General features: G+C 43.4%; 1 protein-coding gene across 8 annotated transcripts in view; it reads right to left on the bottom strand.

Annotated features, from left to right (window-relative positions):
• The window catches only part of agrn (agrin), a 440,494-nt gene extending 422,102 nt beyond the window's left edge, over positions 1-18,392 (bottom strand). For 5 of the 8 annotated variants that reach the window (XM_028022576.1, XM_028022603.1, XM_028022587.1 and 2 more), the window contains exons 1-2: positions 17,890-18,392; positions 14,460-14,721 (exon numbers count right to left, since the gene is read on the bottom strand). In XM_028022576.1, coding sequence (XP_027878377.1) covers positions 14,460-14,721; positions 17,890-18,093 — 466 coding nt within the window. In that variant the 5' untranslated portion in view covers positions 18,094-18,392. The remainder of the gene's footprint in view (positions 1-14,459; positions 14,722-17,889) is intronic. The other 3 variants (XM_028022613.1, XM_028022622.1, XM_028022650.1) reach the window with 1 other exon arrangement.
• Between the last annotated feature and the right edge of the window lie 1,480 nt (positions 18,393-19,872).

Genomic DNA, 19,872 nt, shown 5'->3' with positions numbered 1-19,872 from the left:
GGGGGATTGTGATCGGCCAATACTTGCATGTGAAGCCCATCTTATCCCCTGATCTTATTTTTTGTCAGCAAAGGTTTAAAATCAGTCTCTGTCCTCTTATGCTCTACAGTGAGAGGTTTGACTGACAGACCGGCCCACAAGGTCATATCTGTAAGTTTACAGTTAACAATATTCACCCCACTGTTGCCAACTCAGTGATTTTCTTGCTATATTTAGCAACATTTCAGACAAAATCAAAGTTGGCAGGTCAGGCTTTTTAAAGATTGGTAACCAGGGATCGGCCAGAAAACTGCAATCTGTGCAGCCCTACACACATATTCATGACATCCTATGATTAAATTAAATTCTCATAAGCGTAACTCCAATAGCTAAAAATTTTATTTACACCAGGAGAGGTTTTGTCCCCTGAGAATGTGGACCAGTACCAGTACCGGGTTGATTGTGAGCCTTCAAATGATTAACACAAGTTTCACATACCTTGTAAGTTGATGTAAAAGTATTGTTTGCTTTAGGCACATAAATGATCAGCAGCAAACAACATATCACCAACGACAGCTTAGGACATCTCATTGATATATTAATGCAGTAAGTCATGCAGCCTGATGTAAAACATTTTGCTAGACAATATCAAACATTGAGAAGTTTTATTTATTGTTATCAAATGTTATCAAACATGCCGTTTTGAAGACAAAAAACCTCAGAAATATGCAGAGCCAACCATGAGATTCAACTAATTTCAAGTTAAAACGCAGCTTCACACAAAGACGCTAGCATAAATGTTTGGCTGTTGAACTGAACCGTTCAAGGTAGCTATAAAGCTCATTTTCTATTAGCAGCTTCACAGATCTTTTTTATAAACATCTAATCTAATCTCAACATCTAATCTCTTTTTATAATCTCTTTTTATCTTGGCTTTTTTCTATTCTTCCCCTTTTCTTTCTCCCTGAAGGATAAGTCCTTTTTGATGCATTGTTTTACTAACTTATCTTCTACCGGAGCTTTGGACCTTTGGATGCGCTCTGCACGCTGCACTGCAGCTCAAATAACCGGCGAAGCGTGCATGACCTACCGCGGCCAACAGGGGGGCCCCAAGAGCAAATTTCTTTTTTTCGTTTTGTCCATAAAATAAAGATTTCTACACACATGATCAAATATATATTGTTGTAAAAACAAATCACTTCATGATGAAATTGTGTGTTTTTGTTATTACAATGACAGAAATCATTACCAAAAAAGCAAAACAAAACAAACAAAAAAAAAAATCAGCTCCACTGACGGGGGCCCCTTGGTGGCCCTGGGGCCCCAAGCTGCTGCTTAGTTTGCTTATGCCTTGGACCATAAGCAAAAAGTGTCCATCTGCATCAGATCCAGATTGACAGATTTGGAACATTTTTGAACTTAGGGGGCCACATGTTGGACACTCCAGGATAAAACAGAATATTCACATCTTATCTTCAAAGCCATTTATAGACAATATTATAAATGTCCAAAAATCTTTCTCATCATGTCACTTATGGGGTGCATTAGTTTGGAAAAGGGAGTGTGTGTTGGAATGAAGGCAGAAGCATGGGATGTTTTACAGGAACTGAATGGAATATAATTTTCGCCATGTGATAAAGGTGAATAATCACATGCAACACTAACAAAACATTTTCTCTGCATCAATGAAGAATCACTCAGCTCAAGATGTTGGATGCTCGAAAGTGAAACGGACGACCTACGGATGATCTGTCCTTTCTACGGAAACGGATGATCTACTTTCTGATTAATAATTATTTAAATACTTGTGGTCACTTCTCAAGGAGCATTAAAATGTAATTCCAGACAATTGATTGATCCTTAAATATGAAAAAAAATCATCAGTGAAATGACTTGACTGCAGAAGTGACTAATGCAGTTATCTCTGCAGTCCACACACTTGATCCAAGCACTATTCAAACTATACAAGCACTATTCAAACTATACAAGCACTATTCAAATCAGAAGCACATCAACAGCATATGTCATATGTTTAAATATGACAATATGACAATAAATATGACTTTATGCTACACAAAATTCATAATATTTCCTCACTTTTCACATCCGTGGAAAAATAGATGTGTCACATTGAGCTTTAATATCAATATGACAATATCTGAGGGAATTTCAAATTCATCTCAGGAAACTCATGGCTCCCCTGCAAGTGTTATCATGATTAAATTTTTAATATATAAAGTTTTTTTATTGTATTTTTGAAAGGAAACAAACAGAAAAACACTTGTGAAGAAGGTCAAATTATGTCAGACTGTACAAAGCACACCTGGTTGTTAAAGGTTTGACAATTTCACAGAACTTTGGATTCCAGCCTAATTACAGGCCAAAGAAAATAAACGGAAGAAAGAGACGTGACAGCAGTAAGAGCACAGAAAAACAGGGACATGAGTTGGACCATAATAGACATGAAATCAACCATTAAAGGAAGGAGAGGTGCTAACAGGAACTAGCTACCTGACATGAAACAGAGACACATGTTTAGGTCATCACCATCAAGATCCGTTGCCGGAACTGAAGATGATAAATGAATGCAGGAAGCAACACAAACAGATGATGATAAACACAGAAGGAAATGTAAAGGACAAGTCACGAGAGAGAAAGAAGTCTTCATCCTGGGTTTACTTTGACAGCGTTTGGATTTAGAGGGAAATGAAGGGAGAACAGGAAGTAGGTCATACAGAGCTGTTGTACAAGGACCAAAACAACACAGGAAAAACTTCGCATGATTTGTTTTGTGAACTGTCAAAAATCTCCTCTGCTTCCCACCTGTACTACACTCAGATAGACTTTACATCCCAACTGACTGAGAGTAAACCTTAAAAACAAGCTAATTTATCACAAATTATGTATTTTATATTCTCAATACAATTTTTTATTTTATTTTGTCAAGATGTACATCCAGAACACGTCATCCCAAAGTAAAATATGGTGCTGGTGGCATCATGCTGCGGGAGAAGCTAGTGAAAAACCTGTTGTAAATGAGAAATATACTATAAGTTTGTTGTAAAATAGGTTTTCACCTTTTATGTGAATAAATCTTAGAGTTTTCACAGCTGATAGTCCAGTAGACTGAGTTTGATTGGGAACCAACATTTGCTCCACTTCCAGCTGCTGCAGCTCTCTTTCAACAATGATCCAAATTAATTGAAAACTGTTCCCCTCCTCGCCTGTGGGGGTGATGCACCAAGAACCACTGAGGGAAACATAAAAACCTCTGAAGGGAGTGTGCTGAGGTGACGTAGGGGATAGCGCGACCCACGTTTGGAGGCCTTGAGTCCTCGACGCGGCTGTCGCGGGTTCGATTCCCGGATCTGGCGATATTTGCCGCATGTCTTTCCCCCTCTCATTCCCCCTTTCCTGTCAGCCTACTTTCATATTAGGGACACAGAGCCCACAAAAGACGCCCTAGAGGGGGAAAAAAAATAAATAAAAACCTCTGAAGAAGACACTGAGCGCAATTACCTTCTTCACCAAATGGAAACCAAAACAAAGTTTTGCTTTGTTTAATGTCTGCATTGAGATGAAAAATGAAAATAAAACCTTCAATACTTGAGACGAGGCCAGAGGTTCATCTGAAGAACTGCAATGCCACGATTCAGATCAGAGCCCCAACCAAAATCCAACATATAGCACGATGTGAAAATTACCGTTTAGAGAAGCTCTCCGTGTAACGAGCCTGAGCTGGTTTGTAAAGAAGAACGGGTAAAAATGCCATTAGCTTGATGTGCTAAGTGTCATGTTCTGTGTTTTCTGTGTATTTATTTCGAGTTTTCTGTGTCCCTGAGTCTTCGTGTTGTCCTGTCTTCCCCTTGATTGTTTCCCAGGTGTGTCTCGTTTCTGTGATTACTCTCCCGTGTATTTAATGTCACCTGTGTCTCAGCGTCTCTGTCGGGTCCTCGTCTAATGTGCGTTCTGTCCTCCGTGTTATCCAGTCGTTTTAACGGTTGCTACCGGTGTCGAGCCCTGGCTTCCGCTCGGACTGTGTTTTTCTTTATTAAAATCACTTATTCATCTTACCTGGGTCTACAGCGTCTGCCTCACCACCTCAACACCCGCAATTCATGACAGAAGGACCCGACCAAAAGTACGGTGAGGCACGCTAATTACATTATGGACTCAGGAGGCTTGTGGAGTACAATTGAGGACTATGTTGCAAGCCCGTATTCGGCTCATCGGCGACTGAATATAGCCACGCGCATGGTCCTCATGCTGGACTACTGGATCCCGCGTCTTCCGCACCTGGGTCTGGCAGAGTTGCAGCAGGAGGCAGAGAAGAAACGCCTGACGGCAATTGCTGTGCTGAAGGGTAACCCTCTGTCTCCCAAGCCGCAGTTTCTCCACCAGCCCAGACCCAGCTCCAGCTCCGGGACCAGTAACGCCAGCTTCTCCGGGACCAGCACCTCCAGCCGGCGCATCCGAGCCCACAGCCGCTGCTACTCCGCCTCTCACCGCCGCTGCTCCGGATCGTCCGCCTCTCGTTGCTGCTCCCGCTCCTGAGACTGCTCCAGCCGTTGTTCCCATGGTGATGGGATTCCAGGCAGCCCGCCTGGCACCTGGCCGACAGGCGGCGCGGCTGAGGGCGTTTCCTGCCCCAGTTAGCGGGTTATCGGCCCCAGTTAGTGGGTGTTTCTTTAGTTCCAGTACCGAGCCTCTCAGTGTTCCTCCCGAGACCCCGACTCTCAGTGTTCCTCCTGAGACCCCGACTCTCAGTGCTCCACCCGAGACCCTGCCCCTCAGTGTTCCTGAGTCTCCGCCCCTCAGTGTTCCCGAGTTTCCGCCCCTCAGTGTTCCAGAGTCTCCGCCCCTCAGGGTTCCTGAGTGTCCGCCCGTTAGTGTTCCTGAGTCTCAGCCTCTTAGTGCTCGTCGTCGCCGCCTCTGGGCGGCCCCCGGGACTCCTCGTCATCGTTGCCGCCTCTGGGCGGCCCCAGAGACTCGTCGTCGCCGCCTCAGGGCAGCCCCAGAGACTCTTCGTCGCCGCCTCCAGCACCGCGGGCGACCGCTGGACCACCTCCGTGGTTCCCGCCTCCTTTGCCTCCGCCCACCCTGTGGGTAGTTTTCTGTTGTTTTTGGACTCTTGGCCCTTCCTGTGCCTCCGCCCACTCTGTTGGGTTGTTTTGTGTTTTTTATGGACTCTGGCCCCCTGTCCAGTGCCCCTCCGCCCACCCTTGTTGTGTTTTTTTTTTTTTCTTGGACAATTTTTTTGGGGGCGTCTGGTAGCCTCCCTTGAGGGGGGGGTACTGTCATGTTCTGTGTTTTCTGTGTATTTATTTCGAGTTTTCTGTGTCCCTGAGTCTTCGTGTTGTCCTGTCTTCCCCTTGATTGTTTCCCAGGTGTGTCTCGTTTCTGTGATTACCCTCCCATGTATTTAATGTCACCTGTGTCTCAGCGTCTCTGTCGGGTCCTCGTCTAATGTGCGTTCTGTCCTCCATGTTATCCAGTCGTTTTAACGGTTGCTACCGGCGTCGAGCCCTGGCTTCCGCTCGGCCATGCTGCCCGTTGCTGGACTGTGTTTTTCTTTATTAAAATCACTTATTCATCTTACCTGGGTCTACAGCGTCTGCCTCACCACCTCAACACCCGCAATTCATGACACTAAGCTGGTGCCGACACACCCCAACAGAGCGCCGTAATTACAGTCAGAGCTGAGCAATGTGTGCACTGCGGCCATTAACACCAGGTCATAGCACGTCATGCGTACTGCTGCGGAAAAATGGTCTGCTGTTTCCTATGTTTGATGTCCAAGTTAAACTTCTGTAAACTATTTATGTGGAAAATGTCCTTAAACCATGTCGTCCCAGATATAGTTAGCAAACACAAACTTCTGGAACAAATATACTGTAGATGTTTTCTTCTGCCGTTTTCTCTTGATGTGAGAAACTCTGGAGTTACAGCCTAGCTGACCTAAATACAAACCAACCAAATACCCCAGAGTCTCCTTCAAAGACCTCTCTCTAAACCTGATGTGTCTACGTTGCAACAGCTAGCCGCTGCGCTCGCCGCAGCATCAGCCCGCTCCAGAACTGCAGCATCGGGAATTCTGTCACGGCTCCAGTTCCTGGAGGGAGCCCAGTTCTCATGCAGGCCTCTGAGCCTCTCCAAGCTCTTTATGTTGGATAGAAGAGACATGTTTCCGGGTCAGCGTCCATCCAAGGCCTACCTGCTGTGTCACTTTTTAATTTCCTGACCTAAACTAAAGGGAAGCTTAACTGGGACTTTGACACAGCTGAAATCTGCTTTTTAGTTCCATACACCTTCAGAAAGTCCCGTTTGTTTGACTGTCATCTTAATCTGTCCCAGGGGCGCCACCAGAAATCTTTTGCCCCTTGACAAAAAATTAAATTGTGCCCCAACTTTGCAGCTGCTCTTACAATTTCGTGAATCTATCTGACCCATCAAAACCGTCACAATTTCAAAAGCCTGCAACTGCCTTGCATTCTTTGGTCAAATACTAATGCTAGCACAATATTCACTGCTAGTGAATTTTACATGCAACAGTCCACAAATAGGTTGCTCAATTTTTTTTATTAGTTTTACCTTATTGAAATGTCTCTCCCCAGCAGAAACAGTTACAGGTAACGCAACGTGCAAAATATACATGAAGCAATCCAGCAACTACATGGCATTTTGTTCAAGCTGCAGTTTATAACTTAAATGAAAATATGTTTTTTCCACATCTGTTAAAGCTGTCACCATGTCATGACAGTTTGCTATAAAACAAGTAATCTGTGAAAAGATCAATCTCCTTCACCTCCTCCCTGAGCTGCTGCTGCTGTCTAAAAAAATGCACTGTTTTGACCAAAAACAACCAATCAGAACCAGGAGGAGGGTCTTAGTGCTGTCAATTATCCTCATTCACTCGCTGCTAGAGGGGCTAATGGAGGATTTTATAAAGATTGTTTTAATTTCTGTGAATAATAAATTGTTTTTATTGTGTAACTGTAAAAAGAGTAGAGAGACAGGAAAAATCCCTAGAATTATGCTAACTATCTTGTCATTGAACACATATTGCTCACCTTTTTCACTGGGACAGGGTGAGGGGTTATGCTGGTATCGGGACTAGAGCTGCTGCTGATTGATTCATCTGTTGTTAAGTGTCGTAGGAGATACATGAACAAGTTAAATATATGAATATGTTGTTAATTTCTTTCCTTCATTCATTAAATGCTAATGAAATGGAGGCAAACAGTAATATGTAGCTAAGCTAACTGTGCTAAATGGTTGATAATCACACAGTCTACCCACCTCTCTTGGAGAAAAACTGGGCTATATATTGACACTCTTGTATTTTTTTCTCTCTCTTTTTGTAAACCTAACTTTATTATTTTTCCTAAGTAGCATAGTAACCGCCACAGTCGCTCTTGTCTTCCACTGACTGCTGCTGAACATTGTCACCATCAAGCGCTAAGCAGGAACGAACCATTTCATGCAGGGGGGTGTTCAGTGCAAATATGGCTGTGTGCTTTTTGGTCTGGGAGTGATAACATTTAATTTTTACTGCTAAAACAATTTTAAAAACACTATATGATTAATTTTGTAATTGACAGGACCCCCAATTTTTTTCTATTTCAATAAGAAAAAGAAAAAATTTTGTGGGAGAGCCCCCTGTCGGTCAGGGGCCCTTGAACTGTCCCAACTTTTATACGTAAGGGTTAGGGCTATGATTGGATAGATCAGGGGCGCCATATATACATGGCGCCCCTGATCTGTCCAATCATTTTGAATACATGACTTGGTCAATAACTGACATTTTTTACATCAAGCAATAATCTATTCAGAGCAGAGGCAGATTACTGGAAGATCAGACATTCAAAACTGATTTTTCAGTCATTAAACGCATGATAATTAAGGAGTGAAGTCAGGTTCATGCTGAGTGTGACAATCAACAAGTTTGAGTTTCTCTTAAGATTCAAACTAGAAGATAAAGAAGATGATGGGGAAAAGTCATCTTAACAAAAAGATAAATGCTTGTCATGTTAGCATTCCTAACTTTTCCTTAATCAGATTTTTAAAGTTTGGCCCATTTTAAAGTGTAAATACAAAGTTTCACTATGAAGATATTGCAAACATTTCTACAGTAAAACCTGGACAAATGAATCTGAGTAAAAATCTGAGTAAAGAAAAAGAGGTACATAAACATTTGCTACTCATTTACAGCAGACATTATTACAATGATCGAACTTTAAGACCAGCAAAAATCCACAAACAGGCAGGGTGGATGGACGAACAGACGGATGATTTTATAGGTATTCAGATGAAGGACAGACGGGTGGATGGACGAACGGACAGGTGGGTTTAGATGAGAGGATGTGGAAAAAAGTCTGGAACTCCACATCTTCTTCCAGACTATTGTTTTTCCAAACTTATCTAAACTGGTAAATGGTTTAAAACTAATTCTGGACTTTTCCACACTGCTCCCGTTTGTGTCTTCATGGTACATCTGTTTCTCTTTCTCATAATGATGTGAACTTCATCAGAAGTGATTTCCCGTTTCTTCATGGGTCAAAGGCTGAGAGGTTTTGAAATCATTCCCACAGCCAAGTGCCAATGCTTCATTATAGAAAGTCAAAATAAAAATTGGAGAGGTAGAGCATTACAATAATTTATAATTGTTCTATTTTGCATCAATGCATCTTGCCAAAAAACAAATCACAGATCTAGTTTAGAGATTGACAAGATCAAAATAAGCATAGTGTTTTGCTTCTGATTTGCTTCTGGACATATTTAATTTCACGGTCCTTGTTACTATGCACACTGCTGGAGCACATAATGACAGACGTGTTCCCACATGAGAGATGCTAGAATGCTAGCTCTATCACCTGCTCTATCACCACCATCTGTGATCCTTATCGCCAGCAGAGATTCATCCTGATCCTGCTGGGATGGAGGCCAGGCCCAGCAGACTGCGGTTAAGTGGTCCATTCCTGCCTTACTCTCTTCCATCTTTCATGGCTTTTTCATTTCAGAGTCCTTTATTACCATGCCAAGTGGGGATCAGCACTTCCACATTTTTAATTAAAATCGAAAACCTGCAATAACACTGGAAACTCCAAGGGTTCGCTGGCAAATGGGTCTGGCGTTTTTGTTTCTGCCTTTAAGCCTCTGTTACTGTTTCATCAAGACCTTCCATCAGTTCTGTTCACTTCACCGAGTAAAACGTCCTGACATAATCCAAACAGGATGTACAGATTTATAGAGGACACACCTTCATATAAAGCAAATGAACTCTACGGCCTTAATCCGCTCAAAGAGACTGAGAAGAATCCCAATCCTTCAAAAGTCCCTCGTCTGACTTCCCATGACTCCCCAAAGACAAAAAGCTGCTTGTGTGGACATGGACTGGAAGAAGAGCCCCGGTGCTTTACTTCAGTCAACAGGGCGCGGCCGTATAGAGTTATCACACACTTTCCAGCGCACAATAAAATGAATTCCATCTACCCATCTGGAATTATCCCAAAAAGCTGCGCGTTTCCCTACCAGGGAAATTAGGGGGTTGTCGAGTTTCCCGGTGAAGCGGTAAAAGTTTAATCTATCTGCAGAGTTTCCCCTGTAAGATGAAATCATGAACAGGTGGCAGAGCAGGGTAATATTTTAATTAGAAGGTTGTAAAACCCGCAGCAGCTTTTCCCAGAGCATTTTAAAGCAGAAGCAGAAATAAAACGAAGGAAATCATAAAGTTTTACATAAAACTTTATCTATGGGGAAGACGTGCTGCAGTAACGTCCCAATCAAGTCTAAATCTTACAATCTGAGGATGTTTTTAATTCAACAAGCTGCAGAAAAACTGGCATGTTTCCTATGAAAGCTTGCAGGGAGAACTAACCCTAAACATCTTGTTATCATTCTATCATTATCTCTTCACATATCAAGAAGGTAAAGGAGGGGGGAGGCAGGTTAGGAATCCAGGCCTCCTCCTTCCACAAACAGTAAGGGGGAAAAGCTCAAAGTTCTCAGCAACTCATTCACTGAGAAGCAATGGAGCAGGAGAGGGAGGAGGGACGGCTGAAACAGTCATCCCACATCCCACCCACCCTGGGAAGCATTCCACTCTTCTGTCTGCTCACAGTCATTAAGCAAGACCACCTGCTGCTACACCAGAACCCCCATCAGGTTCTCCAGAAGCCCAGTTAACCCATCAATAGCCAGCCGTTGCACCGCTGTACACATGTATCATATGGAGTCAAAAAAAAACTCCGTCATAACAACACTATGGGATTTAAATAGACACAACACAAAAAGGACAAAGAAACAATCTCTGATACAGCTGTGGAATGACTCTACATAGGAGATAAAAAAAGAGAGAAAGAGAAGGGGAGGAGGGATGGAGACTGGAGGAAAAAACAGTGCTTTGTTGCTGTTCTCCGTCAGGGCCTCCGGGGGAAAGACTCTGACATCAAGTTATCAAGAGCTGAAACAAAAGCAGCTGATAAACAGAGCAAGACAGATACCATCTCCCTGCGGCTCAACACTTCTCCATCAAGGTGCTTCCTCTCTCCCAAAGGCCCGTCACTCCCACCTCCTCTCTTTGCTGATGACAAATTGGAATAAAAATGTCAATAAATAGAAGAAATGTTGCTTTTTCTATTGGGAGTTCATCCACCCTTAAATAAAAAACAGCTTCAGGTGTATAGATCATCAGTTTTCAGACAGTCGGACCAAAGAGAAGATCTTTGTCTTTTAACCCAGAGCTGACAGTTTGATCATCAACACTTTAAATATTAACAATCGTAAAATAACTAAATCAATAACCTCAGTAACATCAGCATCATTAATATCCATTCATCTTTTATCATATCCCCTTATCCCTAGTGAGGTCATGAGGGCTGCTGGTGCCTATCTCCAGAGGTCAGAGGGCGAGAGGCGGGGTCACCATGGACAGGTCACCAGTCTATCAGGGTAACATCATTAATAATTACAATAAATATGTGGATAAAGTGTTACCACGTCATAAAACTCAATAAAAACCAGCAACCATGTGATGATGCTATCTAACACACAAAGACTCAATTCAACAATTCTCTGACTAAATTGGTCTTGAATGCTAAAATTCAATCAGCTAAGCAAAAACTAAGCAGCAATTTTTGAAGCAATTAATGGAGCTTTGAACTGTTACATTTCTGACTTTGTGTAGCCGCTAGCTGTGGTTTACTGCTAGTGCAAACTTACATGTCAGAACAGTTACTACAAAAGTGTTACCACATAAGCATAATCATACTTGCACATTTTAAAGTAAATCCTTAGTAGGACTTTAGAACTGCTAACTTACAGTCCTGCAGCAGCTCATATACTGCAGCCCTAACGCTAACTTGTCCAGAAACACACTCAATACTATAATTATCTCCCTAAAACTGTCATCAGACAACAAAAATCTAAAAATTGGTATAAGCAATCTTACAATTCCTATGGCAACGTGGAACTGCTAAATAACAGCGGAGATAGCTGTGCTACAGTACTAACGTTATAATGCATAGAAACAATCACTACTAATTATCATTCACTGTCACAAATGAGCCAAAATCTGTAAATTACACTTAAATGTCTCTTCAATCTTTGAAGCAACCACCTAATGTGAATTTACTATTGTACTATCCTATAGTTAGTGGTGCTGCAGTGCTAATGTTTGCATACAAAAATTCTCAGTAAAATTATTATGTCTCTGAATGATTCACCCTCATCTATGGTCATGAGCTTTAGGTCATGACCGAAAGAACGAGATCGCGGATACAAGCGGCCGAAATGGGTTTTCTCCGTAGGGTGTCTGGGCTCTCCCTTAGAGATAGGGTGAGAAGCTCAGTCATCCGGGAGGGACTCAGAGTAGAGCCTCTGCTCCTTCACATCGAGAGGAGACAGTTGAGGTGGCTCGGGCATCTGGTCAGGATGCCTCCTGGACGCCTCCCAGGTGAGGTGTTCCGGGCACGTCCTAGCGGGAGGAGGCCCCGGGGAAGACCCAGGACACGCTGGAGAGACTATGTCTCTCGGCTGGCCTGGGAACGCCTCAGGATTCCCCCGGAAGAGCTGGAAGAAGTGGCCGGGGAGAGGGAAGTCTGGGCCTCCCTTCTGAAGCTGCTACCCCCGCGACCCGACCTCGGATAAGCGGAAGAAGATGGATGGATGGATGAATGATTCCCACATGGTAAAAATAGTCAAATTAAGCGTGAATAATTCTTCATATGTATAAGTAATTTCTTTACACTAGTTCTTAAACTGTATCTTTTCTTTTCCAGTAGCTCCTAGTTATGATTCTAGCCTGAAAGTAAAAAAGCAAAAAAATAGAAGATTGGGTTTGACCCGTTTTCTAACATCCTCATCTACTACAGAATTACAGCTAACAATATATTAGCATCTTTCGCCTGTGAAAAAATATTGACTTTCAGTGCTGTGTTACTGCTGAGTCAAATGGGAGGGGTGCGGGAGGGGAGGTCTCCACTTCCTAATGATTGCTCTACATTATAACACATGAAGCCAAGTGAGCACTGAGTCTTGTAAACTCTAGTTTATGGAGTGCAAATTGGTGCCCAACAGATACCATATATACACACTGAGTGACCAGAAAGCTAGTAGATAGATTTATATATATACTGTATAAACAAATCTAAAATATGATCCCTGAAGGCAGTCATCTTCATGCACCCCTGGTCCAAAATAACAAATATCCCCCTCCAAAACAAACATTCCTCCTCACACTTCATGAGTTCAAATGTACAAACAAAAATCCCTTGTTTTCCTTTTTTTTAACTTTACATCATTTGTCTTGTTTTCCTTCATGCAACTGCCCCCTACTCAAGGCTTTCAGTAGCAAAGGCGGTCTCACAAAGCCTTTTTTCTTCCACCTCAGACAATCCACCTCCCCGTCTATACTCTGCCAGGCATTCCTGAGTCTATCCTAGCTATCGAAAATGTCAAGAATGAGGAGAGAGGCAGAGGAGGGTAGCAATGAGCACTGCGGCAGGTAGAGTCTTGTCCCGCTGCGCACACTTCCCACAGTCTCTGGGGTTAGTACATGCATGGAACGGATGGGATCTCACTTGACTCCCTTAATTAAAACTCTTCACTTGAACAAGCCTCAGAGCTCATTCTCCTCTGGATGAAGGCATTTGAGCTAATTATCGGGCCAGTTTCATTCCAAAAAACAACAGAATGGAAAAGTTATGAAGGGGACAGAGATGAGAAGTGTCCTTAGATATGAGGAGCTCCACGGAAAAGTTTTGATCTTTTCACACACTGGTGTGTTTAAACTCAAGTACAGTTTGATCACTTTTTAAATTATTCATCTGACCGTAATCCTTCAACTGACAATATGACCAAATCAGGTTATGCAAAGCAAACGTTTGTGGAACACTTAAAACAGAAACGGCACATTCTACACACATTTTTTTCCTCTCCAGGAGTCTGAGAAGAAAAAGAAGAAAAGGGGAGTGGAAAGACCAAGCAGACCAACAGTAACCAACAGTAGAAAGTCTTATGTGAAAGTCTTAACAGTAGAAAGTCTTGGCACAGTGTTAAGTGCCAAGTGCAACTTAACACTGCAAACAAGCTCCATCCATTGGAACATTGAGCCACCCAGAGCTGGGAGGTGATTCATGCTCTGCATCACTTCACCCCCACCCCACTCCCCTCATGCCGATTGGCGACTTACAATCAAACTCTGAACCACTGTGAAGCTTGTCCAGCAGCAGAAACCAGTGAAACAGCAGCAGGTTCACTGCTCACCAGTATGGGGCCACTTCCCACTAAAGTCTGGTAGTTTCAGTCTGTGCTCAAATTTATTAGTTCCAGCTGCACTGTTTATCTTATAAGAGCCTGACAAATTAGTTCTGAACCGAGAAGATCAAACTGTAACAGTCGCTAATTAACTTGTGTCCTGCTGAAAGGAATGTAGTAAATACCCTCAAAAATCCCACAGTCGTATGTGGTCGTCATTTAGCCACCAATTTAGGGCTTTCTTTTGACTCCTTGTCCTTTTTATTAAGTGCTTTGCAATGAAGTTAAAATCAAGAAGCTTGGAAAGAAACTGCATGAACCTGAAGTTCCTAAAATCCTTTGTGTGCGTTTGTAAAAGTAAAGGAGTTCAGACTTAATAAAACAGCAAGGGTTGGAAGTTTCTCTAACCGATGAACCCATGATCCTACAACTTGTTTATCAGTCAACCTTCCTCAAGGCTTCATTGACAGGTTGGCACCACACCACAGAAACAACGTCTCTAAAATTACTCAGCTGGTCTTGTTTCATGAGGTTTGGGGAAACTTTACCACCGTGAGCCTGAGGCTGTGTCATTGTAGCAGCCACCTGCAACTGAAATCCTGTCTGTCTTTGGAAAACAGAACGCTTTGGCACATTGTAAGCCAGTACGTGCTCAATGCTCTGGAGATGTACCCCAACATCTACAGGAAGCTAAACTTTCCAGATTGGATGTACCGGTTCCTCACCTTCAACACAGTGTTCCACTTCCTCCAGGTTGCGAAGAGTAATCCTCATCAGACTCGAGTTGAGCATCAGTTCGTTCTTGTGGTTCGGCCCCACTGACTCCGGGGCGAGGTTGAGAAAAAATATGCGGGTGTCACCTGTGGCCACCTGGTTGTCACAGATGCGAGGATTGCCAAACCCGCCGATCGTCACCTTGTTGCCTCCGTCCAGCAGGATCACCCGGTTGATGCTGGACTTTCCTTTTAAGTAGCGCCAAACTCTGACCTTTAGAAATAGAGGGAAGAAAACCAAGAATGGCATTTGTTTTACTCAATATTACAATAGAAATTTTAAAAAACTACTACAACCTGCTTGCGTAGGTGTTCACACCATAAGCTAGTGCTTTGCTGAAACGTCTTCTGATTGAATTTCTTTGATTTGTCTGTAAGCATCCCACATCTTTACTTAAAAATTTTACTCTTGCAAAGTTATCAAAATCTACCAACATTAAGGACATCTCTTGTCCATTCTACATCTTCAGGTGTGCTTTCATTACAATGGGTTATTACAAAATTAAAGATCCTTTTGTTTCTTCAAGACATGAAGACTGTTGGTAAGGATTCTCCCAACTACTTCCATCTGAAGAAACAGAAACTTAAAGCATGATCATGCCACCACCATGTTGAACTACAGGTACAGAATTATGTTTCGCAGCTTTTCTTTCTGTTCTTGACAAATAACAAATACAGGGGTTATTTGTTGGGCACAAATTCCTTCAGCTCCAACAAAACTGTTATAACAATTCATGTTAAAATAAAATAAAATTGTTTTAAAAAAACATAACAGAGGTTTAAATCTGTTAATGTTCCTATTCTCCACTTTGTGACTACAGTGTATGATGAACGATAGTCACAAACTCAAATCACTATCACTGGTTCTGATATACATATAAACTATATAAATATACTGGAGTATTTTAACCTTTAAAAGCTTTCAAACTAGCTAATGGAGGTTTTTTAACATCACACTTGTTTTAACTGGGGTATTTACACACAAAGCAGCAGGTTTGATATTTCATGTCATTATCAAACTTTAACCTAAAAAAAAAAAGTAGGGCTTTTTCTTGTGTTTCTTCAGTGACAGAATTGAGACAGAACTGTCTATCTCAGAAAGCAAATTCATGTTTTATGCTGACTCACTGGAAGATTTTGTGTTACATATTAGCCATCTTTTCTCATTTCAGCATTTGGAAGAGGGTTTCTGTTACCGGATAAGCTGCTGTGCCTCTAATCTGCCCCATTCACTGATCGGATGGAAGGGAAGCTGGGCAGAAAAAATGAGAGGAGCAAACGAGCTGACCAAACACAACTTGTTTATTTTTCACAGATTTTAGACTGGCCCACCACGAGTCAGATATGGTGCAAAAGTTAGTTGCACAATGAACAAGCAAAGGAAGGAAGACACAGGATGGTGGGGAGGAAAGCTGTAGTTCCTGGCTAACAGTTTAGATTTTTACAGATTCAAATAACTTTAAAGCAATTTCTGCTTTTGACGCTGCAGTAGTTGTTTGCTATCACTCCAATATACGGTACATAAAATCTCTGTCCTACTTGTCATATCAATATGTGCAATATTGCTGTGGGAAAGTCACAATGATGGAAGACAAAGATAAAAGCAACAAAAGCTTAATATCATTATAATTATTAATATTAAACATTAATACTGAAATGTTGCATGTTTTCCCACAAATTGCATGACCCTCAGTTTGCAGAACTCACTCTGACAGACAGCCCAAAAATAAAGCAGAACCAGCAAAGCTTCAGGTCCTGGTATTGGGTGAATCTCATGCTGATCAGGCAGAACATTATAAAGATCTGTTAAACACTGCTTTAGTTTTACCACCAAAACAGTCAAGACCTACTGAGGTTTGGACTCCATTAAAGCTTCAATGATATGGTGTGATATCTGGAACCAGTAACATAAAGTCCAGTAAAGTTTGGGTTCCTTCAATCAGATTGTTGTCTGATAGACCAGTGGCCCCCAACCTTTTTAGTCGCGCGGACCGGTCAGCCCTTCGCAACTTTGCTGCGGACCGGGGGGGTGGAGGGTGGGGGTGGGGTACTCATTCTGCTGCAAGTTGGCTCAATTTTGACGCGCAAGACGTAACCGATAAAATCCGGTTTAGGATTTTCAAAATAAAAGATCCGGAATACTTCATTATTTCTTGCGCGGCCGGGTGGTTGGGGACCACTGTGATAGATGACTGGATTGGGATCTGGGCAACTTCAAGGAAAAGGCAACACATCAAACTCATTGAGCTCCTCAAACCATTCTGTCTAAGAAGCCATGTGCATTGTTTGTATGGTCGACAAATACTCTTAGGTGATCCAAGTCTCCCTACAGAACATTGCCCGACCATGACACCGCCTTGACCGGCTTGCCAACGTCTTGCTGCAACACACCACTTTAAACATGATGTAGAAGATAACATTCATCGGCCCACACCGCTTTCTTCTAACATTTGTCCAGTTCTGAGGGTCACATGCCCACTGAACGGACCCCAACCCAACTGCAGCACACTGTGTGTTCTGACCCTTTTCTACCAGAACTGCTTTCTTCAGGATTCTGACCTTCAGTAACTCCTCTGTAGGATCTAACCACATGAAGCCAGCCTTCGCTCTCCAAGTGCGTCAGTGAGTCATGAACTTGTTCCTGTTCACCGGTTACTAGACACTGACCAGTGCAGAACAGGAACGCCCTGCAGGAGCTGCAATTTTGGAGATGCATCATAATTTGGGCTCTGTTTTGTCAAACTCACTCAGGCCTTTCAAACACATCAACTATGCTCCATCGGTAAACTTAATCATTGCAAAGCAACTTTTCCTCCTGAATGTGAGTCTCTGTGGGAACTTGGAGTGAACTTTCACCACATTCCCTCCCTGAAGGCGTTGCTGCTTCTGCCGGAAGTCACAGATATCTGGTCTGTGGTGCGATTTGTCAGCACCACCACAGAATAAATCAAGACTCAGGATATTATCCCTGCGGCAACAGGAAAAAGACAGGTTGCATATTTCCAGTTATTACGGCGGTAGTGAGAGTTACCAAGTCGGAAAGCATGGAGCTTCCTGCCGCAGTGTGTTCTGGATGATTGCATGCTCTGTTAGGCCTGCTTCTTAACTGTGGAAATGCTGGGTGGAAATGTAAAGAAACGCATGTAGTGACTGTATTCCTGAAGGTAAGTGGATGTGAAGGTGGATTTCCTGCCGGTGGATTTCCGGGTAGCCGCGGACAAGGTGTTTCTCATGAAAGCTTCAAATGAGTTGGGAGAAAAACTCTGCGGCCTTCATGGGACTTCTGTAAAGTCCAGAAAGCCACTGGGCAGGTGCCTGAACGCACCACTGCGGATCCCTTCACAAGATAACGCGTTTCCGAACCTCACTGTCAGACACTTACCTTGCAGTAATAGGTCTTATGCACAGGGTCCATGTTGAAAATTTCGTCCACGGTTCCGGTTAGGACCACGTTGGCTTCCTCCTCCCGGTCCTCCAGGTTTTTCTCCGGACAACTGGCGGCGCACGGCGGCCACAGGGGAGCCAGGACCAGCCCCGCCAGGAGCAGCGCTGCCCGGCCAGCCCGGAGTGTCCGCTGCGAAGCCATGACCGCCGCTCGGATTGACCCGGAGAAAAGTTTACTTTTCTCTGCTTAAATTGAACTCTGAGCCGCCTGGTGTTTGCAGACACCAACTCCACAAGTATTTCTTAGGCAGTTTTCTTCTTCTAGATGTTGCACCGAGTCCTCTCCGCTACTTCCCAGCGGTATGAGCGGTTTCTCTTTCACCTTGCAGCCCTGCTCGTCGCATCTGCAGCCGGGTTCAAAATCCCTCTCTGCCGCCGCCGGCTGGGAGTCCAGGAGGGAGAAGGAGGAAGGGCCAGGGATCGATCTCTCTCTCTCTCTCTCTCTCTCTCTCTCTCTCTCTCTCTCTCTCAGGAATGTAACCACTCTTCTGCTTTCCGCTCGTCCCCCCACCCCACCGTCTCTACACACGCACACACACCCCCTCTCACTCACACACTTCCAAAAGATTTGCATGCAGTCTGAATTGTTGATCCCAGAAGTGAGGTGTGTGATGATGGTGAGGGGCTGCACGCCGGAATGCCTGCAGAAGGTGGTTGTCCAACGCCGCCCCCCGTCGGACAGACACTGTCTTTACCCCGGGTCCCATCAGTGACCTTCACTTGCATGTCCGCCACCTCCTGCAGGTGGATGCACTTTTGTGTTCGGAAATTCTTTAAACTTCCCGAAGCAAACACAGTTTTATTTACCTGAATACTTTGATTTATGTGCTTGTCAGTCATTTCTTGTCCCTTGGATCAGTAAAGTAATCAGTGGTAGATGGCGCCAGTGTGTACGGCACGCCGTCCGACTCGCTCTCTTTGCTTTGTTGTTTTTGTTCTTTTCGCTCTATTCGTACATTTATGCTTCTATGGTTCCAGTGCCTTGATTTATTATGACCGTCAGGCGCTTCTGGACATTAAAACATCGGTAGATTTACAATTTGGATGTGGTCTGGGTCCGAGAAACCGAGGCTTCGAGTTCCTCTCAGACATCCCCGCTGAGCTGCTGAGCTGTCCACATCTCATTCCGGAAAGGCGTCCCCGCAGAAGACGTGGCAAACGTGGAGGACTGGCGGTGAGGATTAAAGCTTATTTAGCATCTCTTCGCTGTCGAGGCGGCTCTCCTCGACTTGGATGGTGTCCTCGTTTCCTGGATGTAAGACGCCGTTGGATTTGTCACGTCTTTCCGGGTCTGTGCGCCTCTCAGATGGATGTGGAGAGGATTTTCTATTACAGACGACGGCGGGATAAATGGAGGAATGTGGACTGGGCTAATCTCAAGCGGTTGAACGATGTCTCCACCCCAACTTGTGAAGCTGGATCATCAACCGTCTCCTTGGCGTTGCTTAATGCTAGGTCACTAGCTAACAAGACCTTCATGCTACACGATCTGTTTACTTCTCGGGATTTGGATTTTTTATTCATCACAGAAACTTGGCTACAAGAAGGTCAGTTGTCCCCGTTCTCTGAACTTCTACCTCAGAACTGTACTTTTATAAACTCTCCCCGACTGACTGGAAAAGGCGGAGGTCTGGCTACAATTTTTAAATCCAGTTTTTATTGTCAACAATCACACATACAATCATTTTGCAGTTTTGAACTCCAAGCTTTTGAACTAAAATTAACTGAACCAATTTTGTGTGTGGTGATCTATCGTCCGCCAAAGTTCAACAAGGACTTCATTCATGAATTCTCTGAACTTTTGGCAGGGATTGTCGTAGAGCACGATCGTATTTTAATTATAGGTGATTTTAATATACACATATGCTGCCCAGATAAACCTCTGGTGAAGGACTTTTTGGACTTGATTGACTCATTTGAT

Source organism: Xiphophorus couchianus, chromosome 1, assembly GCF_001444195.1.
Source record: "Xiphophorus couchianus chromosome 1, X_couchianus-1.0, whole genome shotgun sequence".
Taxonomy (NCBI): Eukaryota; Metazoa; Chordata; class Actinopteri; order Cyprinodontiformes; family Poeciliidae; genus Xiphophorus; species Xiphophorus couchianus.
Note: the sequence above shows the minus strand (reverse complement) of the source record. Positions and strands in the feature narration are given on the sequence as shown.